At 39.8% G+C, this 23,609-nt stretch overlaps 1 protein-coding gene across 1 annotated transcript; it reads right to left on the bottom strand.

Annotated features, from left to right (window-relative positions):
- Positions 1-262: 262 nt before the first annotated feature.
- On the bottom strand, positions 263-22,976 carry LOC127376161 (MARVEL domain-containing protein 2). The gene is made up of 14 exons (XM_051422803.1): positions 22,837-22,976; positions 19,948-21,211; positions 19,219-19,254; positions 18,951-19,126; positions 17,195-17,366; positions 17,039-17,089; positions 15,570-15,667; positions 8,767-9,475; positions 7,978-8,142; positions 5,489-5,604; positions 1,876-1,980; positions 1,559-1,730; positions 1,393-1,434; positions 263-1,282 (listed from the first exon to the last, which is right to left on the bottom strand). Exons 2-14 carry the CDS (start codon positions 21,187-21,189, stop codon positions 1,184-1,186), a joined length of 3,183 nt encoding a protein of 1,060 aa, XP_051278763.1. The 5' UTR covers positions 21,190-21,211; positions 22,837-22,976; the 3' UTR covers positions 263-1,183.
- Positions 22,977-23,609: the final 633 nt, after the last annotated feature.

The following is a 23,609-nucleotide window of genomic DNA, read 5'->3' as shown; positions in this document are numbered from 1 at the left end:
CACCTCCTTCTAATGGCGGTTTGAAGTGACAGCATGTGAAACTTCAAACCATAACTACATTGGTAAAAACATTGGTTTTCATTGGGTGCAACGGAGTTTTCTTCCGGAAAGAAACACGCTCTGCGGAGAAAGGAGCCACTGAGCTGTGATTGCCCTGCACATACTGCTACAGTTAACAGCACATTACCATGACGGGCTCTATTTCCACTCAGCAGTGCAACCCATGTTAAGATGTTATTTCAAACACAGTAACACAACGAACTCATTAATAACTGACATTTTATTATTCAAAGCGTACAGCCCTGCTTTCTCCAAAAGGTACTATACAAACGGACTTTGTTATTGCACACCAAAATATACATGTTGTATACATCTGTCTGTTCAGAGAAACAGTCCAACAAGCATTATTCCATCAACGGAAAATCTAATGAATAATAATATATTGACACGGTGGGAGGAATTGTTCATTTGCTTTTGAATAATGTGGAAATAAGAAATTAAATTCAGTATAGTGACAGTATAGACAGTATACACAAATGTTAGAAAAAATTGAATGGCACACCTAAAGGGAATGGAGCAATCATTAATCAGTTAGTTACATTTCAGCTTTTCCTTCAAAAATCCACCACGAGAAGGGTCTATAATAACAATTTACAATTACATGTACAGAGAGGTTTCATCATTTACAGAAAAAACACACAAAAAAGTACAGAGAAGCTTACCGCGGAACAATCTGTAAAACATTATTTACAAGGAATGATGATGCTAAGCAAATTCATGTCTCGTCTCATCTTAGCTGGGCCTTCATTTTAGAAACGATATTTTTGAAAAGCCTATAAAAGAAAATAACTGCTTTATAGAAGTCACAATACTACTGAAACTAAAATATATTACATCTTAAAAAGAGAAACAAATAAAATACAGTTATACACCTACATAGTTCTTCATGAAACTCACAGAGGTTGAAGAATTGCTCAAAGACAATAGTAAAAAAGTCAAAATTTCCTTCACCCCACTCTCTTCTCAAAAACATCTCAGTGGATTGGCTTGATACAGTTGTAATATAAAGGCAACAGGCTTTCACCAGCAATCCCACATTAGTGTGTGATAAACTCAAACACAGCGGTGTGGGAAATTGCAGATTTGTATCTTTCCCAGCATGAGCGGGGTCAGAGGGGAAGGTTCAAGGTCGTCGGTCATATTCACTGATCTTCCTCTTGATGTGCGACAGTTTGGACCTGAGGTATTTGCACCTCTTCTTCTTAATCTCGTAGGTTGGGGACTGCAGAGGTTAGAAAATAATTCAAAACAATTAGATTTTTTTCACAAACTAACTGTATTTCAGTGTAAAGAACAACACTGCTGGAAATGACGCCATACTGAGTGTCTTACCTTCTTGAGATTCTTTAGTCTGGTGAATTCATCCATGGCATCCTGAGATCAGAAAGATAGTGGTCAATGTTCTAACTCAGACCATCCTAGATTCTCACACGCATATGTTTTATGCTAAAACAAGGTTTATCAGCCTTTTCTGATCCATGTCATTTGCCACACTCACCAGAAACTGTGGACTGCCTTCAGGGTGCCGGCCCATCTCTCTGTCCAGGTCCGCCAGGTCCTGGTTTATGCTGTCCAGCTCAGCCTGCAGGCTCTTGTATTCCTGGTGATCGTGGTCAAATTCCCGTTTGTAGTTCAGACGCCCTTCCTCATCCACAATCAAAGGAAACAGACTGCAGACAAGAACAGAATGAAATTAACTTTATTGGGTGGCAACTTGATATCAATAATAACACTATCATCAGTAGAAATGCAGATGAATATCTTTCTCATAGTCATTACTATCATTGGCAATTAGAGCTCTTCACATCTACTCACAAGCTGAAGTCCTCTTCCTCCAGATCATCTCCAGACTCCACACCAGTGTCATAGTCCCTCAGCCGGGGCTTCAGGACTCCCACAGAGCTGCTGATGTCAGAGTCTCTGCAGATAGAATAATTGATTTATACATTTTTGTACTTTTCTTTTTCTTTTTTGTCACTTAGATCTTTATTGACAAATTGTTACAACAACAAGAACACATACAAACAAAACTAAAATAAAAAAAAAAAATAATAATAATTAAATTAAAATATTATAACAGCCTGGGAGAGCATAATATTCTCACAGTCTTACAAATTGGTATATCTATCAGTTATAAATCCAGTCCAGTATCATCATTTAGAGCTTTGTATAGGGTCAATTTTTCCCATTTTTGGTCCAGTTGTGCTTCCTGTAGCCTCAGTATATGTGTCAACTTTTCCATTAAAAAGACTTCTTCCACAATTGTTATCCATTGATCTTTCGTTGGTGGCGTTTCCTTTCCCCAGTTCCTAGTGATGGCTTTCTTGCCTGCCATCAGCAGTATTTTGATCAAGTATCCATCACAGGTGATAAAAAATCTCTTCTGAGAATTTGCATAGATAAAGCACTTAACAGGTCTTAGGCACTCTATATCCTAATATTTTATTTACTTTTCATTTTCGGTGTAATAAAAAAAAATTCAAATTCTCTCCAAATTCGTGAATTAGTGGATGAGTGATGTATCTTCCACATTTTATGCCACTCCTCATCTGAAATTTCCACATTAAGCTCTTCCTCCCATTTCACCTTAATGTATTTAGTCGAATGTTTGTTGTTAGTATTCAAACCTTGATATAATGATGAGATTATTCTTATGTTACTTTCCTGATATGCTTTAACTATGATTCGGATGACATCATTCACTTCTCTGGAAGAATCCGATTTGATCTCACTTTTATAGTAGTCCCTTACTTGAAAGTATCTAAAGATTTCGTGTGCATCTAATTCATATCTTCCTCTGAGATTTTCTGAAACTCATCAGCTCCCCTTTGTTTTTTACACACCAAGCAGTTATTCCTTTCCCTGCCCATTGTTTAAATCTTTGATCATATTTTGCCGGATTGAATTTGCTGTCGTAAGCTACCCATTTTAATATTTTTGCATCATTCTGGATCTTGTACATTTTCAGCACCTTAAACCACAGATCTAATGTGTGTACTGTAATTGGATCCATATTAATTTTATGTTCCTTATATAGCTGACTATCACCAACCATATTTTGAATTGGAATTTGGTTTACTTCTTTTTCTATATCTTTCTATTTTGCTCTAAATTCTGATTTACACCAACAATATACAGGTCTCAGTTGAGCAGCATAGAAATACTCCATCAGTTTCGGAAGACCCACACCACCTCTTTCTTTGGGTAGCTGAAGAGTTTTATGCACATGAGTGCAGTCAATAACCCCAATAGTATTGGGCATGTTCCCCAAAAGAAAAAACTTGTGCTTGGTCTGGGCAATCTGGTCATCCTTTGGAAGTGAAACAAACTGATTGACCAGGCTGGCCAGTGCAATTGACACAGCTTTCACTACATCACACAGTTAATTTGTCCACTCCTATTTTGTCACAAACAACTTGGTAGAAAGTCCCAGATGCATAGAAGCGCAGACCAATGAGGACCTGTTCTTCCACAGACAGACTGACTCCTTCGGGTTCTCCTTGTTGAAGTTTTGGCCTGACAAGGTCTGCAATGTACTTAATATCAGCATTCCCAAAGCGAAAGCGAGCATACAGTTCTTCAGTGGTGTATTGCTCCAGTGGTTTTGCACGCTCAACATACACCCTTTGACGGTATCCTCTTCCACCAAAATGGTGGTAGCGATGGACAATACCTGCCATGTCAGTGCCTCTCTCTAAGTCCTCTGAGAAAGGCTGAATATAAGATGGCTGTCAAATACCCACCCACCCATTAGCTGACGTGCTTTGGCTTGTGTTCAATTAAATCAATCATGCCCAAGGCCTATAAATACTATGTTTACTACAACAGATGAGGTGGAACCATGGACTCAAAAGGACCTAATTTCACTGTTGCAGAAACCCATGCACTGCTGGAGGGTGTTAAGTGCCATTATGCCTCAATAGTAGGAAGCTCTGTTGCGGGTGGAATGGTGACTAACAAAAGGAAGAAAGACATTTGGGTTGAAATCACCCAGAATGTGAATGCAATGGGGTCTGGCCAGAAGAGGACCTTGGAGCAAGTGAAATTCAGATGGAAGAATCTGAGGGCCAGAGCAACAAAGGACCTTGACCCAAACAGGCAACAAACCCTTTAAGAAAGGTGAATACACAGATGTGGTTCTGGACATTATTGGAGGTGAGAACTCTAAAGCTCTGCACAGGATTCAAGGTGTTGTAGGGGATGGTGAGCCTACGATTGTAGAGGAAAGTGAGCCAGTTCCTCCTAATGCAGAGGAAACATTTATTCTGGATCGAAGAACAACCTGGATCCTCACTGGTAGAGCCAGCAGTCACAGGAGCTCAGAAAAGAGACTTGAAGCTTCCTTGGCCAAATAATAATGACGATGCCTATGAATCACTTCTTAAACGAGAAACTGAAAGAGCAGAAGCACAGATACTCCTGGCAGAGGAACAAATCAAGCTGACCAAACTGCAGCAAACCAAAGTGAAACTTCAGATCTGCCTCCTAAAAGCAGGGCTTGAAAATGCCGGTCTCTCCTCCTCAGATGAAGAAGAACCCTTTTTTCCCCATTCTTTATTTTGTTAACTATTGGACATTTAGCCTTTTTTTTAATTTAAGACGTTTTCAAAATATCGACAATGTATTTGTTAATGTATACTTTTTTTATTTGTTGTGGCTCAGACGAGGGGTCATAAAAGAAATTATGAATGGAAGTGGATGTTTATGTTATTTTTGTGTTTTGTCTCAAAATAAGAAACACTTACAGTGACCCCATGTTGGCTCTTCTACCTGTTGTTCTTAACATAGCTGGTAGCCCACATTGTGATGTGTTGTCCCATTTAGAGCACTGGTAATCCGGATTTGGTAATCTTGAAAACTGTGTATCTGGATCAGGGTGATCCAGTCCAATGTTGCTTTGAAAAACCGGCATAAAAGTAAGACGGATTACCTGATCTTGAATAGCAAAAAAATGGGATTTCCAAATCCGGATCATTTTGATCCAGATTAAATGTTTTGAACAACTGGCCCCTAAAGATAGCTATAGTGTGGGTTTAGGCAGATTAATCATTAAAAGTTCAAGGTCACTAGTAAACCTTCCCATTGTTCCTTCACAATTTGGTTTTCTGGTATGTAATGAGTTCTTATGGCCTCATGGGGCTGCTAGCATCCAGTCTTGTTTTTTTCTTTCATGTGATCCTGTGTACACGTCAGTGCTGTCAGATAATATTTATATTTTAATATTTTTCACATTAAAAATTGACTCCCATTTTAATTTGATCCATTTGAAATTGTTTTTCTATTGGACAGGTGGACGCCAATTCAGGTTAGGCTACCGTAGACAAGGTTCAGCTCAGTGGCAGAAGACGGAGTTAACAATGACCTACAGTAGACTCCTGGGGCACAGTGACAGGCCCTTTTGGGGTGTGCTGTAAGATGCATAACTTACCCTGGCAGGTAAAGAGGCTTGCTGTGGTCCAGCTGGTCCAAGTAGTCTCTGGAACCCCCAACTCTAGGATTTGGGTCATTCACCAGCGTCTCTGGGACACCAGACACATTCTTCACCTGGAGAGAGAGACAAGGTCAGACTTTTTTCAGCAGAGTTTAACAGAAAACATTTTACTGTAGAGTTCTGTATTGTCTGTTTCTGAATTAAAAGTCAAAAAGTAATTCTTAAAAGCCACACTATCAACAAATGAAGATCATTTAAATATTGATGGGGTAGTGCTCGGCCTAGAGTCTGACTATCTAGTTGCATTATGGGAAGTATAGGATCCAGTGTTTTTAACTGCTTGAGCCAAACTAAAGAATAAACATCAGCATATCTTGGCTTCAGTTGCTTCAATTGTGACCACTCCTATTTTGAACAGCCTCTCACAGCTCATCCAGCTTTATAAAAGTGCAATATTAAGAAACTAGAGTGCCCCTCTAAGGCCCTACGTGTCATGTGTAAAATAACTGTTATATTGTTTGACTTTTTCACCATGTCACAACCTGCCATTTTAAACTACTTTAATGACTTTACTTTACTTTCTTGTAAAGACCATATTGTCGATTCATATTTTTAATTCACAACTGACCTCACTGAAACGAGAAAAATATGCATTTGCACATTAGCTTTACTACATTGTTAACCATTAATACTAACTATTATAATATAGATTTCTATGACTTATTAATCTTCTTTACTGTATTTTGTACATATAGTGTATTTTTAGAAGTATGTAACTAGTATAAAGGGAACTGCAACCTAAATTTCATTTCAGCATTGCAAAATTCAGATTAAATTACCTTGTATCCTATTATGTCAGATAAAATGTATATTTTTTATGTAATGACATTATATTCTTGAATTTTAGAATAGATGTTTTATGTTTTATTTCTATTTACTAAAACGAATCGTAATAATAACACATTAGTCTTAGATTAAAAAAACAAATCCCTGTACCCTTGTATTACAAAGATCTCCATTTTTAATAAACTCTTCTCCAAGAAAAGTTTGCTGCCCTGGGTTTCGGTCCGGTTTCCTTCGCCTCCTCTCATACTTGTACTAGTTTACACTTAAGCAACCTGTTCTCTCCATTTGATAAACACGCTGGTTGTATGCAGTGTTCACCAGGACCAACCGGTTCCACTGCTTCTCCCTTCTCCCTGCATGCCTGAATACTACCGATACCATCAGTACCATCAACAGGAAGCCTGACACAACGGCTCTCAGCCAGTACAACTGCTGAGAAAGTTCACACACCTGGAATGAAAACAATGCGCCAATGGAAACAGTTTTCAGGTGAATACTTTCACTTGTTTCACTGTCCTCAGAACGCAAACCATGTCATGTAAGAACACTTGGGATTGTATTAATGTTGTTTGGTGCACCTACTCCTCAGGATTTGTTGTTTAGATGTTTTACGTAGTTGCTGGATAAGTTTTTTGTTTTTAGAACAATTGATCCTGACAACACAGCACATCATGCTGCAACTAAGAGTGGCTTAACAGACCACACCCAGAAACTCTCCTGCCACACACACACACACACACACACACTCACACCTTTATCACTTCTCATCTGTTTTAACTACATAGTCATGTGTATCTGTGTATGGGTTTGGTTCCTTGAATTACAATATTTTCCTGTGTAACCATTTTCTGAGAACAGTTGTACACACCTAACATGCCTAATATAGCTCTAGTTTTTAAAGACTCGGAAGTCTTTCACAAGTCTATCTAGAGATCACATAAACATCACACACCCGCAAAAAGAAAAAACATGTTGCAAAGTAACTAAATAAACACTTACTCTCGATAAAACGAGACAAACAATAGTAATGGAACCTCTTAACATCCATTTATTTTCCCCTTAAGTAGATTTAAGGTTGTTGAAATGCTTAAATGTTGTCGTAAAATCTGCTTAAATACTCTCCTCCACCTACCTGCCCAACCAACAAGAGGTTGGTATCGGAGTAGCACAACATCGGACCCGATACTGGTTTCGGTGTATCCCTATGTGAAATTATCGTCTATATCGTGTATCATCTTGTTCCAGCTCTTCATTGAGGCTGTATGATGTTTATGAGTGAAATATTAAAACCCAAGATTCCATGTGTTTATGCCAGCACCATCCCATCAATGAAAACATTCTACATGCTTGTGCATCAATTTACACACATTCTGACCCTCATTATATTTGGTATCTTTGGAAATGTTGAGTGTTGATTGCCCAATTGAACATTTACCTTGCCCACTTAAAAAAGTACATTATGTTATGTTTGATTTAGTGCCCCAAGTTTAAAATGAACAGTAGGTCCATAATTTGTTGAATTGACCTCATGTACTTAGTTAAGTCTTAATTTGTTGAACAAATGTGTATTTATCATCAGGCTTTTGCTGTTAAACAAACATGGCAGTTAGACTTTGTCATACACACATACACACACTCACCCACTCTCCAATGCTGTTGTGTGGACCGTCATTAATGACCTTCACTTCCTCCCAGAGAACGCGGTCCCGGCCCCAGCGTCTGATACCAGAGCGAGTCTTGACTGCAAACACCAGCAGGATGATGAGGGCAACAAACACCAGTAAGCCCAGGACAATAGCTATAACCTGCAGAAACCAAAGGACTCAGTCAGTGGGCTGAAATTACATCCACTAACATGGATGGTAAATAACAGGGAGGGCTGTGGGATCTAACACAATACTCCACAGACTCCACAGAACAGGATAGCTCCAAGCTACTACTGGTCATTCTCCCAAAATTACAAAGTCACGTCTGCTCCTGCCCCCAAACAATCAAAGTATATCATAAGGTTTAAGAAGCTCAAAGCACCCAAAATTACATTTAAAAAACTGAGTAGCAACATGTCGTCTGTCGAATTTTTTAGACAGACATCACATCAGAGATAGATAACCATGCCTGCTGTCTATCTCTGATGTGACCTGCGCACCTTCTAATCTACTTAGGCGTCTAGCAGAGCAATCATTATGTCAGCTACAGAGACATGTTGTCGAGTGTATCAGAAAAGTTGGCAACTGCTTTTCTTTCAATCTACTAATGAATTAATTGACTAATTGTTGCAGCTCTACTGTTGACTACTTGGATAAAACAGAAAAATCTGTAATCTGTGATTGGATTCATTGCTGGCTTTCTGTTGGTAAGAGAGATATAAAGTATACACATCTTGCCCCACAGACCAAAACAGCCTCCCAAAAAAAGCAAGTGTATCGCACCTCTTGGGGCTCCACCACACAGTAATGGTACAGGTATTGGTTGAGGAAGATGCCCTGGGCCTGGTTCTGGTTCTGGTACTGGGCACACAGCTGGATGACCTGGTTGTACATCATAGACCCTGAGGACTGGGCTGTTGGGTTCACCGCAACCAAGTACACAATAGTGGCGATGACCATCAGAAATGCTAGGATGGCACAGATGATGATGACTGCTAGGTAGAACTTTGGTGAGCGGGCAGTGTGTTGCCTCGAGATCACCAACACAAATATGATGAGCACAGCTATGAAGGTAATGGCGGCGATGGCGATGATGAAGGCTTTGCCAGCTTTGGGATCCATCTGCGTTTGTCCATAGCCATAGCCACCAATACCGCCACTGCCGCCACTGCCGCCCCCATACGAGCTGCCGTAACTGCCGCCGTAAGAGCCACCGTATGAGCCGCCGTATGAGCCGCCGTATGAGCTGCCATAACCTGGCAACAGGCTACTTCCTCCGCCCAGACCCATGAGGCTCATGTCGTAGTCCCAGGCCAGCGTAGAGGCCACACAGGCAAAAACAGCCACACACATGATGATGATGATAATACACAATATCTTCATCACACCTGGGGGTGAAGTCCAGCGATAGAAGTGGAGCATCTCCTCTCCTGGGTAGTAGGTAAAGGCTGGATTGGACATGAGCCCACTGTGCCTGTGTCTGCTACTGTGGCTGCAACAGAAAGGGGGAGGAGCTGTGGTCACTGTGTGCAGAACAGAACAAACTGCCGAGTGGTCTGTAACCTCCTGGCTGATGCTGCACTTCACATATGGCAAAGTAAACACTCACACTAAATACTGATACAGAAGAAACCCAGCTAGGCCAGTGATACTGGACAAAGATAACATGAAGCGAGACAACTTACAATACACGTTTTACTGATAATAAAAACTTTTTTAAGATGCAGTAGGTCATTTTTATAAAAATAACTTTTTTCATATTTACTGAGATTTACACTGTGTCCTGATTCTAGTGTTCCTAATGGAATTGGCAAAAATCTGGACCAAAACAACCAATCAGAGTCCTGAAAGATGTAAAATAGCTTTGGGTCGGAGGCTAGTCGATTGTTGAGTCTCATTCCCAGAGACCCAAAGGATATTTCATGACTCAGGAATGAGACTCAACAGGCAACTATCTAGCTTGGCTCTGATTGGTTTGTTCCGGCCCAGTGGATTCTCCCAAATGCCCTTAGGAGAACTAGGAGGAGCCAGAGGAACCTGAATTTTTCACAGATTATCTTTCTTGTGTACTACTGTCAGGATATAGTGAAAGTTTTAGCAAATATGACAAAAATAGTTTTATAAAAATCACCTACTGCAGCTTTAAAATAACCTGTTCAACATTTTATGAAATCCTCTTGCTAACTTAAAGATCACTTAACATTACAGGGGAGGTCAGGAATAAAATATTCACTGTCTTCCTGTTCCAGACAGCTTTGTAACTGTCGCAAAATGACAGGATGTGGTCTGTGATAGACAAAAACATTCAGAAGGACAAAGCCAGTAGAGAATAGCATTACCCGCCTGTATCTGACATTACAGCAAAGCATTCAATGAGCCATTTTTTTCTGTTGTCGTATTTGTTCCTAATATATTGGTGTTAGTATGTTTCCATCTATTTTAGCAGAAAAAAGTAAAATTTCACACTGAAAAAGTCCATGTATCTTATCATAACAAGATAAAACTTCCAAATCCACTTTAAAATACAATGACGTCTCTCTGGAGGACCAGCCGGTTTAGTAGGTAATTGTTCCTGGGGTGGAGATGAAAAGTTACCAACATTGTTTACCAACATCAAACTGTTTAACCTTTAAACAATTATATTGCTAGTTCGAACATTAAGCTGCTACAGAACTATGTGCACTGAAAGGTAAAAATCATCACTGAATAAAGTGTAAAAAGTATATCGGTCGTTCAGTCAGCCAACTCACGTTTGGAATGTTCATTAAGCAGTATAGCATATTTAGATTTTGGCGTCTAGGCTCCGACCGCATCACTCCCCGCAGATATGTTTACATAGAGATATTGGGGAGTGATGAGCAAATACCTTAACCCCCAGTCGGAGCCTACAGGTGGATGCTGGGGTGGTGGTGGGGCTTACAGCGCAGCAGGCAGCAATAGCTTACAGAGCAGCAGCAGCAATATGGATGCAGGGCAAGAGCGGCATTGACAGACCAGAGGGAGAGCTGGGAAATTGTGCAGTTTAAATAGACCGCCAGATTGGAAGGGAGCACTTGGTTAGTGATTATGGAATAAGGCATGTCATATGTGTAATCAGCACAGCTCCAGTTGACTGCCTGAACTAGCTCGCAGGCTTCACTCCATTAGTTAGGACTGAGACATGAGGATGACAAATATAGGTCAACTTACTGTTTGCTACCACTTGAGTGGTGTTTGTTGTGTGGCATATTGAAATGCAACTGGAACTGCTATATCCTGCAGAAAGAACAATCATTTTGTCACAACAGTTGATTTAGCAAAAAAAAAAAAACAGGCTGTATGTCTATGGCAAAAGTATAAAAAATAGACTTTTGTATAATGTTAACAATCAGCATCATTGTTCGATCAACTATCTACCATTACGCAGCAGCCATCCATCAAATTTACCAGCAAACTCAATTCACAGTTGCATAAATGAAATAGTCATTTTCTTGATTAATCGATCAGTGTCCAGAAAATGTCAGAAAATGTCAGAAAATGTCTGCCAGTGTCTTGTTTTGCCCACAACTCAAATATATTCAGTTTACCGTCATAGAGGACTAAAGAAAGCAGAATATATTCACATGTAAGAAGCTGAAAAAATGCTTAAGAAATAACTCCAAATGATTAATCAATTGTCAAAATAGTCAGTGATTCATTTAGTCGACAACTAACTGATTAATCAACGAATCATTGCAGGTATTGCAGTATATGCAGTAGGCTATATCCAGTGGGCCTGTGCGATGTGGTAAAATAAAAAGAATCATATTTTGACAGTTATTACAACAGCCACATGATTCATGATTAGTAGGAATGCTCATTTTTGCATCACAATTTTCATTTTCACTCAAAAAAAACTATTAAAAACGGGATGATGTGGCATTAGTTAGAGTCTGTACCAAACAAACATGTTGGCTTACATCTGGATTTGTGGGCCAGTACTTTATTATAATGCTATTTTGTCATACATTTTACCTTTAATAAAAATTTCAGCTTCTGCCATTTGGATATTGATAATGTTCTCATTCATTGTTCAGCCCTAACACCCACCCATACTGATAACCAGTGGCTGCCTGCAGGCCATTACAAATGTAAAACACTATGTTGGTGTTTAACTAGTAAAGTATCCAGTGTGTATTTCATGTAAAGAATGATGGATAGCTCGCTTCATTCAAAACAAATCTTCAAATATTGACCTTTAGCAGTCTACTGCTTGGAGTTCTGGTTTGTTTGTGGTGAAACAAAGTAAGTGGGTGGCGATACACTGGCACACAAACTGAGACTGCCTGTTCTCAAGATAGAGCAGCTGACAAGTCAAAGTGAGCTGGGTCAGCCAGTTTCACAGAGAGTGAAACTACAGCCCGTGCAGTCATATATGGACTACAATATTGTTCCAGTAGGCTCCACTAAGTTAACATGATGCCTTACTATTTAACGTTACATTCCATCCTATCTGAAGTTACAGTGGGAATTTCACACAATATGGGAAAAACTAACGCCAAACAAATATTAATTATTCATATTTGAAAGTAGATAGGCCTTTACAAATACTAATTTAAGGCAAAAACACAATGTAGCCTTGCTTAGCGATCAACAAACGCAGCAACAAACACGGGAAAATGTGCATTTTAAAATGGCGCAATTAAACTTGTGATATTTCCTCACGAATGCTATTACTATAACCAAAGATTAACAATTCAAAAGCTTTACCGTGTAAACTCTTCGCACAGTAATGAGCTAATTTGTCTCTTATTACATTCCACCCTCAAAACCCGGTAATAATGTTTGAATTGACCCACCTAGTGTGATGAACCGTCTGGTCCGGATGAACACAGCAGTGACGCTGCTGAGGTGATGAACGCAAACAACACACACACAGGAGCGCGCGGCCACATCCCCGGTGCTTTACGTCGCGCGCTCCTCAGGTAGTAGAAAGGGACGCGCCCACAGATGTGTGCTCATCACGTGGGCTCCTCCCCAGGTTGTACAGGACTAACCTGTCCTCAACCCGCCGCTTCCAGGACAAGGCGGTCTGGAGTCCCTGGAATTCACGCCCTGGAGTCCCTGGAAAACCATGAGTGGTGTGGAGTATCTGCCAGCTCTGGGTTCAGCTGTGAACTGGGATGAAACAGAACTAACTGTGTAAACCGGTATTTTTGTGTAATTACAGATAAAGCTAGCTAAAGTTTCCATACATTTCATATTTTTCAGTATCATCAACTTTGTTTTAAAATCAATTAAAAAAAAACATCTGTACAGATTTGTTAGGATAAACTTACAAATTTGAACTAAACTAAATCAAAATGTGAATTATTTCACAAAATAAAGAGAATCAAGTGGGTGAGTTCTATGAGGTATTACTTGCTCATTTTAATATATACATAGCTACAGCTTTTGTTATGTACTGATCTAAAGTAACCCGAGGCTGACATGCTGGTCCAGCCTTCCTGCTGAGTAAAATGCCTCCAGTGTTGCAAAACCTGACACCAGGAAAACAAAACAAAAGAAAATAATGCACCTTGGCTTAGAAAAACCAGTCCTCCCAGCTGTATAGCCTACTGGCTGAGCCACAACAGCAGCCATTTTACCAGCTGTTCATCTACATGGACTGCAGTTTAGTTCTTCCGGATAATGGCAGATTCAGTGTCCATGAATTTGTCAGTTTTGACACTCAGATGTTGAGTATTTCCCTACAGGATGTACCAATGATCAGAGAGGAGTCACACCTCTTCAGTAGTAAAACGTGGATGTTTAGTGAGGGATTCATTTGCCTACAGTAACAGCCAGGCCCGCCCCTGAAAAGGTCCAGTGAATCCCTCCTACATAAACAGACACATGTAAACTGAGAGAGACTTAACCTACTTACTGATGGGAGCTACATAGGCATAGGCGCACTACCTAGCTACCTCTTGGCCTCTTCAGCCTGGCTGGGAGCAGGTTTCTGAACTGACTGAAAACAGTTGGTCATTACGTTATTATTTGGGTCTAAAGTCCTTGCAAGCTCCCTCTTTTTGTTTTCTTTTCTTTTCTAGCATCCCGATTTATGTGCAGGCCCTGGAATAGCAAGCAGTAGTTTAGATGAGCAAATTTCTCATGTGGCCGACCATCCGCGTTGCAATTTTGACATTTTAGTGATGTGTAAATTTTCAGGAGAGGGGCGCCTGAGCCCCAGGAGGATAACCCCTTTTCCCACCCTTATGGGCAGCCCTATACTAATCCTAATAAAGTATATGTACAGTATATAGACATTCTGTTCATTCTACTCTGTGGTTCTAATTATTATGATTATTTTAACAATTAACCCTCAACATTTTAAGTAAATTAGGATCATAATGTTTTAATTAAACATAAATCCAAGCATTAATTTTTCCAGAAAAAAAGATTGCTGCTGTGATCATTTCCTTGATAAACCAGATAATAGGTACCATAGATTATACCTTATTCATCAGACTATATATACTATCAGAAAAAAAACTTATGTTTCACATTTTATGTAGTTGCATAAAAAGATAGACAAGGATAAACTTACAAAAAGTTACAAAAAAATAACAAAAATGTATAAAAAATATAAATTATAAACATAAACTTGTTATTTTTTGACCATTTTTATAGTAGTCTTAACAGTGAGTGATTGGTGTAACAGAAGTCAGTGCATTAGCTTCATGGCTAAAGTCAAAAAAGGCAAAATACAAGTATGTAAAAAAGGTGCTTCATTGGTGTAAAGCAGTAGTACATATATGATACAAAACATACACATATCAAACATATCAATGTACATATAAAGAGTTACTAAAAGGAGTGAATAAAACTCATTTAAAGACACATCTGTTGTGATTTCAGGTAAGTGTGAGGCAATTCTTAAATACCACTGTGGACAGCTTTTAGTAATTGTTCATATTTCAAGAGACGATTACACGGCAGAAGAAACTGCCACTGTATGACACATAAAGAAGTATCTGACAGTATACGTAGTTAAACTAACCTATAACAAACCTCTCCTCTATCTGCTATGGTGCTATTCACACACATTTTCGGAAATGTGCTTGATTGTCATCTTACCCACACTCAGATGAAAAGATCATTTCATTTCTTGTATAATTCATTTTATAAGGAGAGCAAACACAAATATCAAATGTGGCTGATAAAAATGTCCATATGGTCTCTTCTGATGCAGCTGGTCTTGCAGTTACCTCTTCCTCCAGTCTTTGTTAAACAAACATCTGACAGGACACAGTGATGAAACTTATAATCATCTTTTTTATCTCAAATGGCAAAAAAAGTAAAAAAAACAAAAACAAAAAGGCCATTTATTGATCCATTCCAGCTGTCTGTATTCTGTCCATGCATTCAGATCCCATTTTGGGTGTAGCTTACTTTTCCCTTGACCTTTCCACTCTCTAGAATTACATTTCCACTGATGATGTTTCTACCTGTGACAATGATCTTTGACATTACTGACAGCATCAACATATTCTAATGTGATAATGGCATATCTACATTCAGCTATTAGGGTATTATCAACAATGAGGACATTCTCTTGTTCCACAACACTGTTGCAGACTTCGTGTCAGTCTTTGACATTGTACTCCTGAATCTTCTGTTTGATGTGAGAGAGCTTGTTCTTCAGGTACTCACACCTCTCCCTTTTTTCCAAATACGTTGGGTCCTGAAGACAAGAACAACAGAAATAATTTCAATGTTTTGCTTTCTTTCCTAGTGTTATTATCAGGGTCATTGTTGTGGTAGCAACACATAGAGAATTGTACTCTTCAGTAAACCAGACAAACATTAATAAACCAGGTAGAGAGAACATTTTGGGTAACTGGGGGCAAATCAAAATCCCACATCAAAACATACGACTTATTAAAAGGGACATTCCACTGATTTAGTATTCCATAAGATTGGGGGGATTGAAGGACAGATAAGTTAAAAGCCTGTAGTCTTTAAAGCCAAGCTGAAATACCCCTGATGACATCGCCAGGCTTATTTCTCAGACTTATTGATTTGTCCTCCTTTAAACAAGCTCTACTGTTTTGACTTCTGCCTCTAATTTATTTGTCATAGCAAGTATTAAATAAACCTAGAAAGGTAAAAAGTTTATGAGTTTTTATTTTACAATCTGATTTAATTGCAGTTAAAATTCCACAACATGCTAATGTTCAGAAGGGCATTAGCTCATCAGTAGATGCTCACAGTATCTGAGCTGTGTTACATTCTACCAGGAATAAACAACCAAATACCTCGTAATGGTTTCGGTAGGTTGATGACAACACGGTCACATTGACATGACTCACTGGTTAGGATAACAGTGTGGAGAATTCCTTTCTTAATTCAAAGTACCAAACTGGTTTTGGTTGCTGCAACTGGGACAGAGTGACCTCATTAGCCTCTACTTTCACTCTAAGAGCGTTTGTTAGGATGTCAACGTTACTACATCATCCAAAAATCTTACCTAACATTGTGACTTGCTAAAAAAAAAATCTGTTTACTATGTATACTATTTCTCTCTTTGCTGTCCCAACTTCCCAAATTATGTGATAAAGTTAAAATTTTCTGTTCTTCCTTTTGCTGAGGTTAGGGCCCAGTCAAGGACTGAGTTATTCCCTGGACCCCAGTTTTAAAACCACTGAACTAGACTGCTTTTCTGTGTTTGATTGTTTTTTACTTTGGCATTCAAACTCATCATACCATATATGTTTAAGTTTAGCAGCTCACTCAATATACATAATAACAATATTTTACCTAAATCTGCCTAAAGTAATTGAATAATAATTCAAAAAAAGATTATTTCAACCTAGCTCAAATAATGAATAAAGTAAAATGAAGAAAAATAAAAGTTGGTCTGATAAAAAAAACAACGGTACCAAAAGTACCAAAGCAAGCTCTTGGTAGGTGAAATGCAGTGGGGCAATATCTTTTGTTGCACAGGGGCATCAAGGGTTAATGGGTTAAACAGAATTATCATGAGGCACACAACCAGGCCCTCAGTGAGTGACATTGGATGGATCATAAATCACATTTTAGGATCTCTACTTACAGCTTTCTTCCTCTGATACTCCATTAAAATGCCATTGATCCTCTCCTTCTCCTGAAACACAATTAGCATCACAACATTAGCATGTTACTGGACAGTTATTGAGTGTGCATCCATCTGTATCCCTCTGTGTGAGTGTGTGTGGAGTGAGGGTTGTACCATTTGGCTGGAAGGCCGGGAGGGAAGGGTCTGCATCATCTCGTCCATCTCTTCAAACTTTTTGGCCATGACCTGAACCTCAGCGTGTAGCTCCTTGTACTCAGCGTACTGGTCATTGAACACAGCCTTGTACTGGTCCCTCTCCTCGTCCGAGTGGATGCTGGGATACTTCCTGTGAAAACAGGACAGCAGACGACACATTTTTTTGGGCCGCTGGCTACATTCACATTATAGCTGAATGTGTCTCAGTCTCTTAGCAGTAGGTCCTGAGGATGACAATATTAATCTGTCCGTCCAGCACAACTACTAGCCAGATTCAAATTTGCTGTGGATATTCATGTTTCTCTGAGGTTTATGGGATAGGATCACAAGTCTGTCTTAAAACTATAGTCAGGTGCCTGTCCAAACACTGAAACTGTTGTTGTTTGCTGTAATCATTCCTCCTGTTCATACTGGACATTAAAAGATCCCTTCATAATGTGCTGCCAATGTAAGTAATGGGTGTCAACATCCTGTACAAACTATATTCTGTGTAAAAATACATTCCAAACTTTATCTGAAGTTACTATGAGGCCTCAGTTAGACTAACCAAATGGATATATATTTTTTTTTAAAGTTACAATCTTTTTAGTACAACATTCCTGCTTTGTGTTTCCTCAGAGCTGCAGCGGAGGACTAATAATAAACACATGGACTTGGTATTAGAGCTGCAACTAACAATGATTTTTTGTTTGCGATTAATCTGTATATTGTTGTCTAGTCCACAAATTGACGTAACGTCCTCAAATGTCCTGTTTTGTCCACAACCCAAAGATATTCATTTTACTGTCATAGAGGAGTAAAGAAAGCACAAAATTCCTCATATTAGAGAATCTGAAATCAGAAAATTTTGAAATTTTTTCTAAAAAAAATTACTCAAAATGATTAATGAAGTATCAAAATAGTTGGCAATTATTTTTTTTTAAATTAATTTTCTAAACAGAATTAATCATCCGATCATTGTAGCTCTACTTAGTACTTAAAAGGCTCTAATTTTTATATAATATCTGCTTGATTAGATTTACTCAGAGATAGATAGATAGATAGATAGATAGATAGATAGATAGATAGATAGATAGATAGATAGAAAGATAGATAGATAGATAGATAGATAAGAGCCAAATATACAATATGTTAGTCCATCAAGCAATACTTTCTGACTTCCCGTCTGTCGCACTCAACTGCTGGTTCCTATTATAGACGTTAATCTTTAATAACACATCATAAATATATAGTTTATATATAGTTTAATTTTTACTTCATTCAAAACAAGATGTTGGCCAGTGTATTCTGTATCTTTTCATTTATTTATTTATTTCTTTAATATACACATTGTGAGGATTTCTGGTCCTGAATCTCTGTCACTGTCAATTTGAGGTTAGATTTATTTGGTCTATCTAAAGCTCTGAATCATGTAGCGCAGTGTGATATAGGACCACTTTTTGGAATGATGACAACAGATTTCCTCACATCTCTCTCAAGATTGGCCACTTTCCTCTGGAGCCCTCTAATCAAGGACTAAATGAAGGCTTAAAAACAGATGATGAAGGTTTAAGTTCAAATGTATGCTGTGTGTCAATGGAGACCTGAGGATCTGCATCAGAAAAGTGTTGAACATGAACACTAAATAATTGTTTCCCAGACTGTTTTCAGATGTTCAAACAACAGACAGCGAGTCTGAAAACAGTAAGGTATTTCCCTAAAATTTGATACTCACGCCACATAGTCGGCTATAACAACAGGTTTGGGGATGTGTCCGGCTGGTATGTGACCTTGGAGGATCTCTGGCTCCAGCGCTATCAGAGAAGCGGCTGCAGAGTTTGGAGCATCCATGATGTCTGGTTGGATGGTGGGCAGAGGAGTCTGCTCTGAGGCCCTGGAGGATGGACCCAGCTACAGTGGAAAGTCATGTGTTCAGTTCACGTACAGTGCATGCAAATTCAGTGTCTGCTAGAACATTTCAAAAAGTTATCCTGGATACTTACAATAGACAGAGGGACCGATGATCCAATGGTTCTCATCTAGGGTGTATTGTTAAAGGAAGAAGAGACAGGCAATGATTCATTAGGTCTTCACAGTGTTCAAAGTGTTGAGAACAATTCAATGTTACAGTTTTTTAGAATGTTATACACTACGTAATACAAGTCCCTATACTTTAGTTTCAAATCTCTGCAATTTAATTACCATACTGAAGTTAACAGAAAGCAGTAGCTAACTGAAAGGTAGAAAAGACAAACATTGAGCATTTTTATGTCTATGGCGTGTATGTGGGTTGTTTACTGCCTTCTGCCAGGTGGGTGGCTTTTTGTAGTTATATATGACATATTACTTGTGGCTATATGCACTTTAATGTAAAGCACATTGAACTTTCTTTATAATAAATTGTACCATATTAATAAAACTGCTTTGCATTAGCTAATGGTTTGAAAATATAACAAATATTAGACAGGGTGTCAGTGGGATGTGTCTCTATCTCAAACTGTGATAATGTTGGTCCGTGCCAGTGTTTATGTGACACTTTATGATAAATTATGAAATAAATAATGTTACATTTGCTAGAAGATTAAATGAAATTAAATGAAATACTAGTGGAAATAGAATAAGAATATGATCCAGTGTGTCTCTGCACCATTATGCTTTTAGTTCTGATGGTTAGGGGACAGGCAATTCATGCTGTCTTCAAGTATAGAAAGACAAATATGTGTTTTTCAGACCTCCTGTGCCAGCCCCATCTTCCTCATCCTGGCTGCTTCGTGCCTCCACAGCTTCAGACACACTACCGCACTGATGAAGTAGAGCACCATGGTGATGAAGAGGAAGATGATGGCTGCTGTCTGGCCGGCCTCGGTGCGACAGAACGCTCCATTTACTCCATTATTGAAGACCGGCATGTTGCACAGCCCCCCTCGAGTGGTGTCCCTGACATACATTATCCCTGCTGCCAAATAGAGCACCGCCAAGACCAGGTTGATGGAACACTCAGTGAGCGGCCACCAAGAGGAGTCTAGAAGGATGGCTCTGTAGTATAAGGTCATCCCAATGACGACCAGAATAACAGTCACGATCCACGCAAGCCCAGCCACCACCAGGACGAAAGGCGTCTTGGGGCCCGTGTAGTAACCGGCCCCAGATCCATATGCACCAGCACCTCCACCGAGTCCCCCATACAGCTGCGGCTGGGAGTACCCATACATATTGAACCACTCGTTGTCCTTATGAACATAAGCGCAGACACAGGCGAACACAGCAGCTCCCAGCAGCAGTTGCACGCAGCCCAGGAGCCTCAGCAGGCCAGCCCAGGACTTCATGTAGGCATAGCGCTCGTGGTACTCCTCCACCCGCTCCTGGTAGGTCTGGACTGACAAATTGGTGGGCACTGCGGATGCAGAGTCGAGGGCTTCAGCACCCAACAGCAGTCCGTCTCGCTCCTTCTCCGTGGTGTAGCTACCCCCGGAGCCGCCATAGGGGTCCCGATAGGACCCAGGAAGGGACGGAGATGGAGGAGCGGAGTGGGGAGGCGAGCAGGGGACTCCCGACGTAGTGCGGCAGTTACCACTCTTCCTGGACGAGGGGGCGGGGGAGTGAGGGGCAGGTGGAGGAGGGGGGATGGACCAACCCTTGCTGCCACGGTTACCACTGTTGCCACGGAAGAAGTTCTTGACAGAGTCAGGGATGAAGCGGCGCACCGGCTTAATGTCCATGGCGTCACAGTTGTCCTCCATTGGCTCATCGTCGCTGGGGGGGTAGAAGGATACAGACCCAACAGCTGGCTGATCAGGTAGAGGGGGAGGGGGAAGGGGGTCTAAGCTGGTGGTCGGCAATGTTCCATACATGGATGGTGGGGGCAGAGGGAAATCTGTGTCCCGCCATAAGGAGCCCACAGGGACCTGGTCATAGTGTGGGATCTCCCGCACCCGGTCGAACCTGGTGGCAGAACCAACTCCTCCTGAAGACATCGGGACCTGGACTCTGTGTTTGCTACAGAGAGAAAGGCAGAGGATTAAATCAACCGTTCGACCTACAGCGGTTTCAAAGGAAAATGTTGATCTTAGTTCAACAAACACAAGCAGTCAGACGATCACATTATGATTTGTTCCCTGCAATAGTTTTGCTTTCTTTTTGTTTCCATTTCAGCCAATTTCCTTTTATTTGATCATTCCTTTCTAAATATTAAATTGCTCTTAATGTCACATGTTTTCTACTTGATATATTAAACATTTCACACAAATACAATGTAGGCTACTTCTTAAAAATCTAATCATATAGAGTTTTGAAAAAAGGACCTTTAAAGAATAAAGAATGAGGGAGATGTAGGGTATATGCTTGCGTCTGATTGGCTATTCCTGCATACATAATATACATGTAAACAGGATAACTCAAACCCTGGATAAACCCTGGATAAACACAACAAAACTATTCTGCATGAACATCCTCAATTTCTGCAATTCCAAATTTCACATAGAAATGCACTAATACTGAACCTTCAAAGATGAATATACTACCGCAATAGCCAAGACTTACTGCCAACTCTCAAAAAATGGAAGTGGTAAACTGGGTTCAACTAGAACCAACAACACCCTCTGTCACTCAGAAGGCGTACACAGCCTTGCCGGAGAGTTGAATCAGTGTTGGCATGGCTAATTTACGTCACTTGGAATGTAGAAGGACTGACTCTCAGCCACGGTGACACACATTCAGTTAGCACAAATTAAATACATATTCTACAGTAATCCATGTGAGTGTAGATGTCAAATCTGACTCTACAGCTGATCAGCTATTGCTTCAGAACAGTGAGGAGATAATGGAGGTGTAACAAACGGAGGCCTCACTGTGAACAGCTGTCAATGGAGCTGAGAAAGAAACAGACCCAGCAGCAGCGGCTCGGTCTGTGGATCATCCACAGTAACAGGGACACTGTTTCTGTGAGCCCCACACATTCCATACACCTCCATTGTACATAAAGAAAACGTGTTTGCATTCTCTAGGTAGCCTGGTTTCACACACTGCTTCTCACATGCTTCAATGATGTCACTGCCCCATCAGCTTTTACATGTATGTACAACACTGTACATATCTTTAAAGGCTGTTTCCTCAAAATGAGTTTTCCACTTCAGTAGCACTTATTTCATTTATTAGTTAAACTGCTGTCCTGTTTACCTGCAGTATCTTTAAAAGCCCCTTTCTCTCAGTCTGAGTAGCACTGACACACACCAAACCTTCCAGTTTTATTCCTATCTATGTCCCGAAGCTTTTTTTATTCCTAAAAACTTGTATTAAAACAGTGGAGTGATAATAAGACGTGTAATGTTGCTTTTTACTAGATACCCTATTCACCTGTAGTGTCAGGCCTTAATGTTGGCTTACTGTTAAACAGCGAACAAACTTTTTACTGAAGTAGTAGCCTGATACAGAGCAGGTGTCTGTGTGCAGCCGCTTGCGTTGTAAACCGGTAAAATCGGATAAAATAAATAAAAACAAAGCGCCGCAGTTTATATTGAAGAACACAACAAAGCCAACTTATGTCGTTCGTCATGTTCAAACCTATGTTCCTGTCATTAAAAGCGAAATGACACAAAGAATTCGACATTGGGACGCTGACTTACCTGCCGATAACTGTGCGTCTATTGCCTCAAACAGGTAGCAGCGACATCCTGCCCCCCCCGCCCTTTGTTCTCCCTCACTCTCACACTGATCCCAGGTCAGACATCGCTGTGAACTCCGGTTTAGCTGAGGGGAATTAGCGAGATGGAAAACTGATCCCAGATCCCGGTCGCGGTGAAACTCACCTGGCCAGTTTGACCAGCCTCACGATGCGTTCAAGGCCTCCCTCCGACTTCCCAGTTTCCAATTCTTAAAAACAACATCCGTTCACTAATTGATATCATTATTTTATATTATTTAATACTGTGATTTATCTCATTCTCTCCTCCTCCTCCTCCTCCTCCTCCTCCACCTTCTTGTTTTTCTTAGGCTATATTTTCTTCCAGTTATTTTATTTATTTATTTATTTATTTATTTATTTATTTATTTATTTATTTATTTATTCCCTTTTAGGTTCCATTCTCAAATGCTCAGCATGTGTTGATTTGTTTTAATGGATTTGTATATTGAATGGCGGTCAATGAAGCATCAGTAATTCAAACATAATGCTGGAGCAATCATACATTCCCTCTGTGCTCAACATATTGAAACATGTTACCAATAGCGCCACCATGTGGTCACTTGTGTAGCTACATGTTTCACATTGTAACCTCTCCCACGCTAGGAACTTTATTTTTTTTATTTTACATTCAGCTTTTTATATACTACATATTAAATAATAACGAATAAGTAATTTTCATTTTATATATATTTTTCAATTTTTAAGAATATTTAT

The sequence above is a fragment of the Dicentrarchus labrax genome, unplaced genomic scaffold (assembly GCF_905237075.1).
Source record: "Dicentrarchus labrax unplaced genomic scaffold, dlabrax2021, whole genome shotgun sequence".
Classification (NCBI taxonomy): Eukaryota; Metazoa; Chordata; class Actinopteri; family Moronidae; genus Dicentrarchus; species Dicentrarchus labrax.
The sequence above is the reverse complement of the archived record's forward strand: the minus strand, read 5'-3'. Positions and strand labels throughout refer to the sequence as shown.

Excerpts from the sequence above, each read along its gene's own strand:
- LOC127376161 (XM_051422803.1), bottom strand. The coding sequence starts at position 21,189 with ATGTCTTCAGGAGGAGTTGGTTCTGCCACCAGGTTCGACCGGGTGCGG. Across the intron at positions 9,476-15,569 it reads GAGTACAATGTCAAAGACTG|CCACAGTAGCAGACACAGGC; the intron begins ACACGAAGTCTG and ends TTTCTGTTGCAG. Across the intron at positions 1,981-5,488 it reads AAGCCTCTTTACCTGCCAGG|AGACTCTGACATCAGCAGCT; the intron begins GTAAGTTATGCA and ends TTCTATCTGCAG.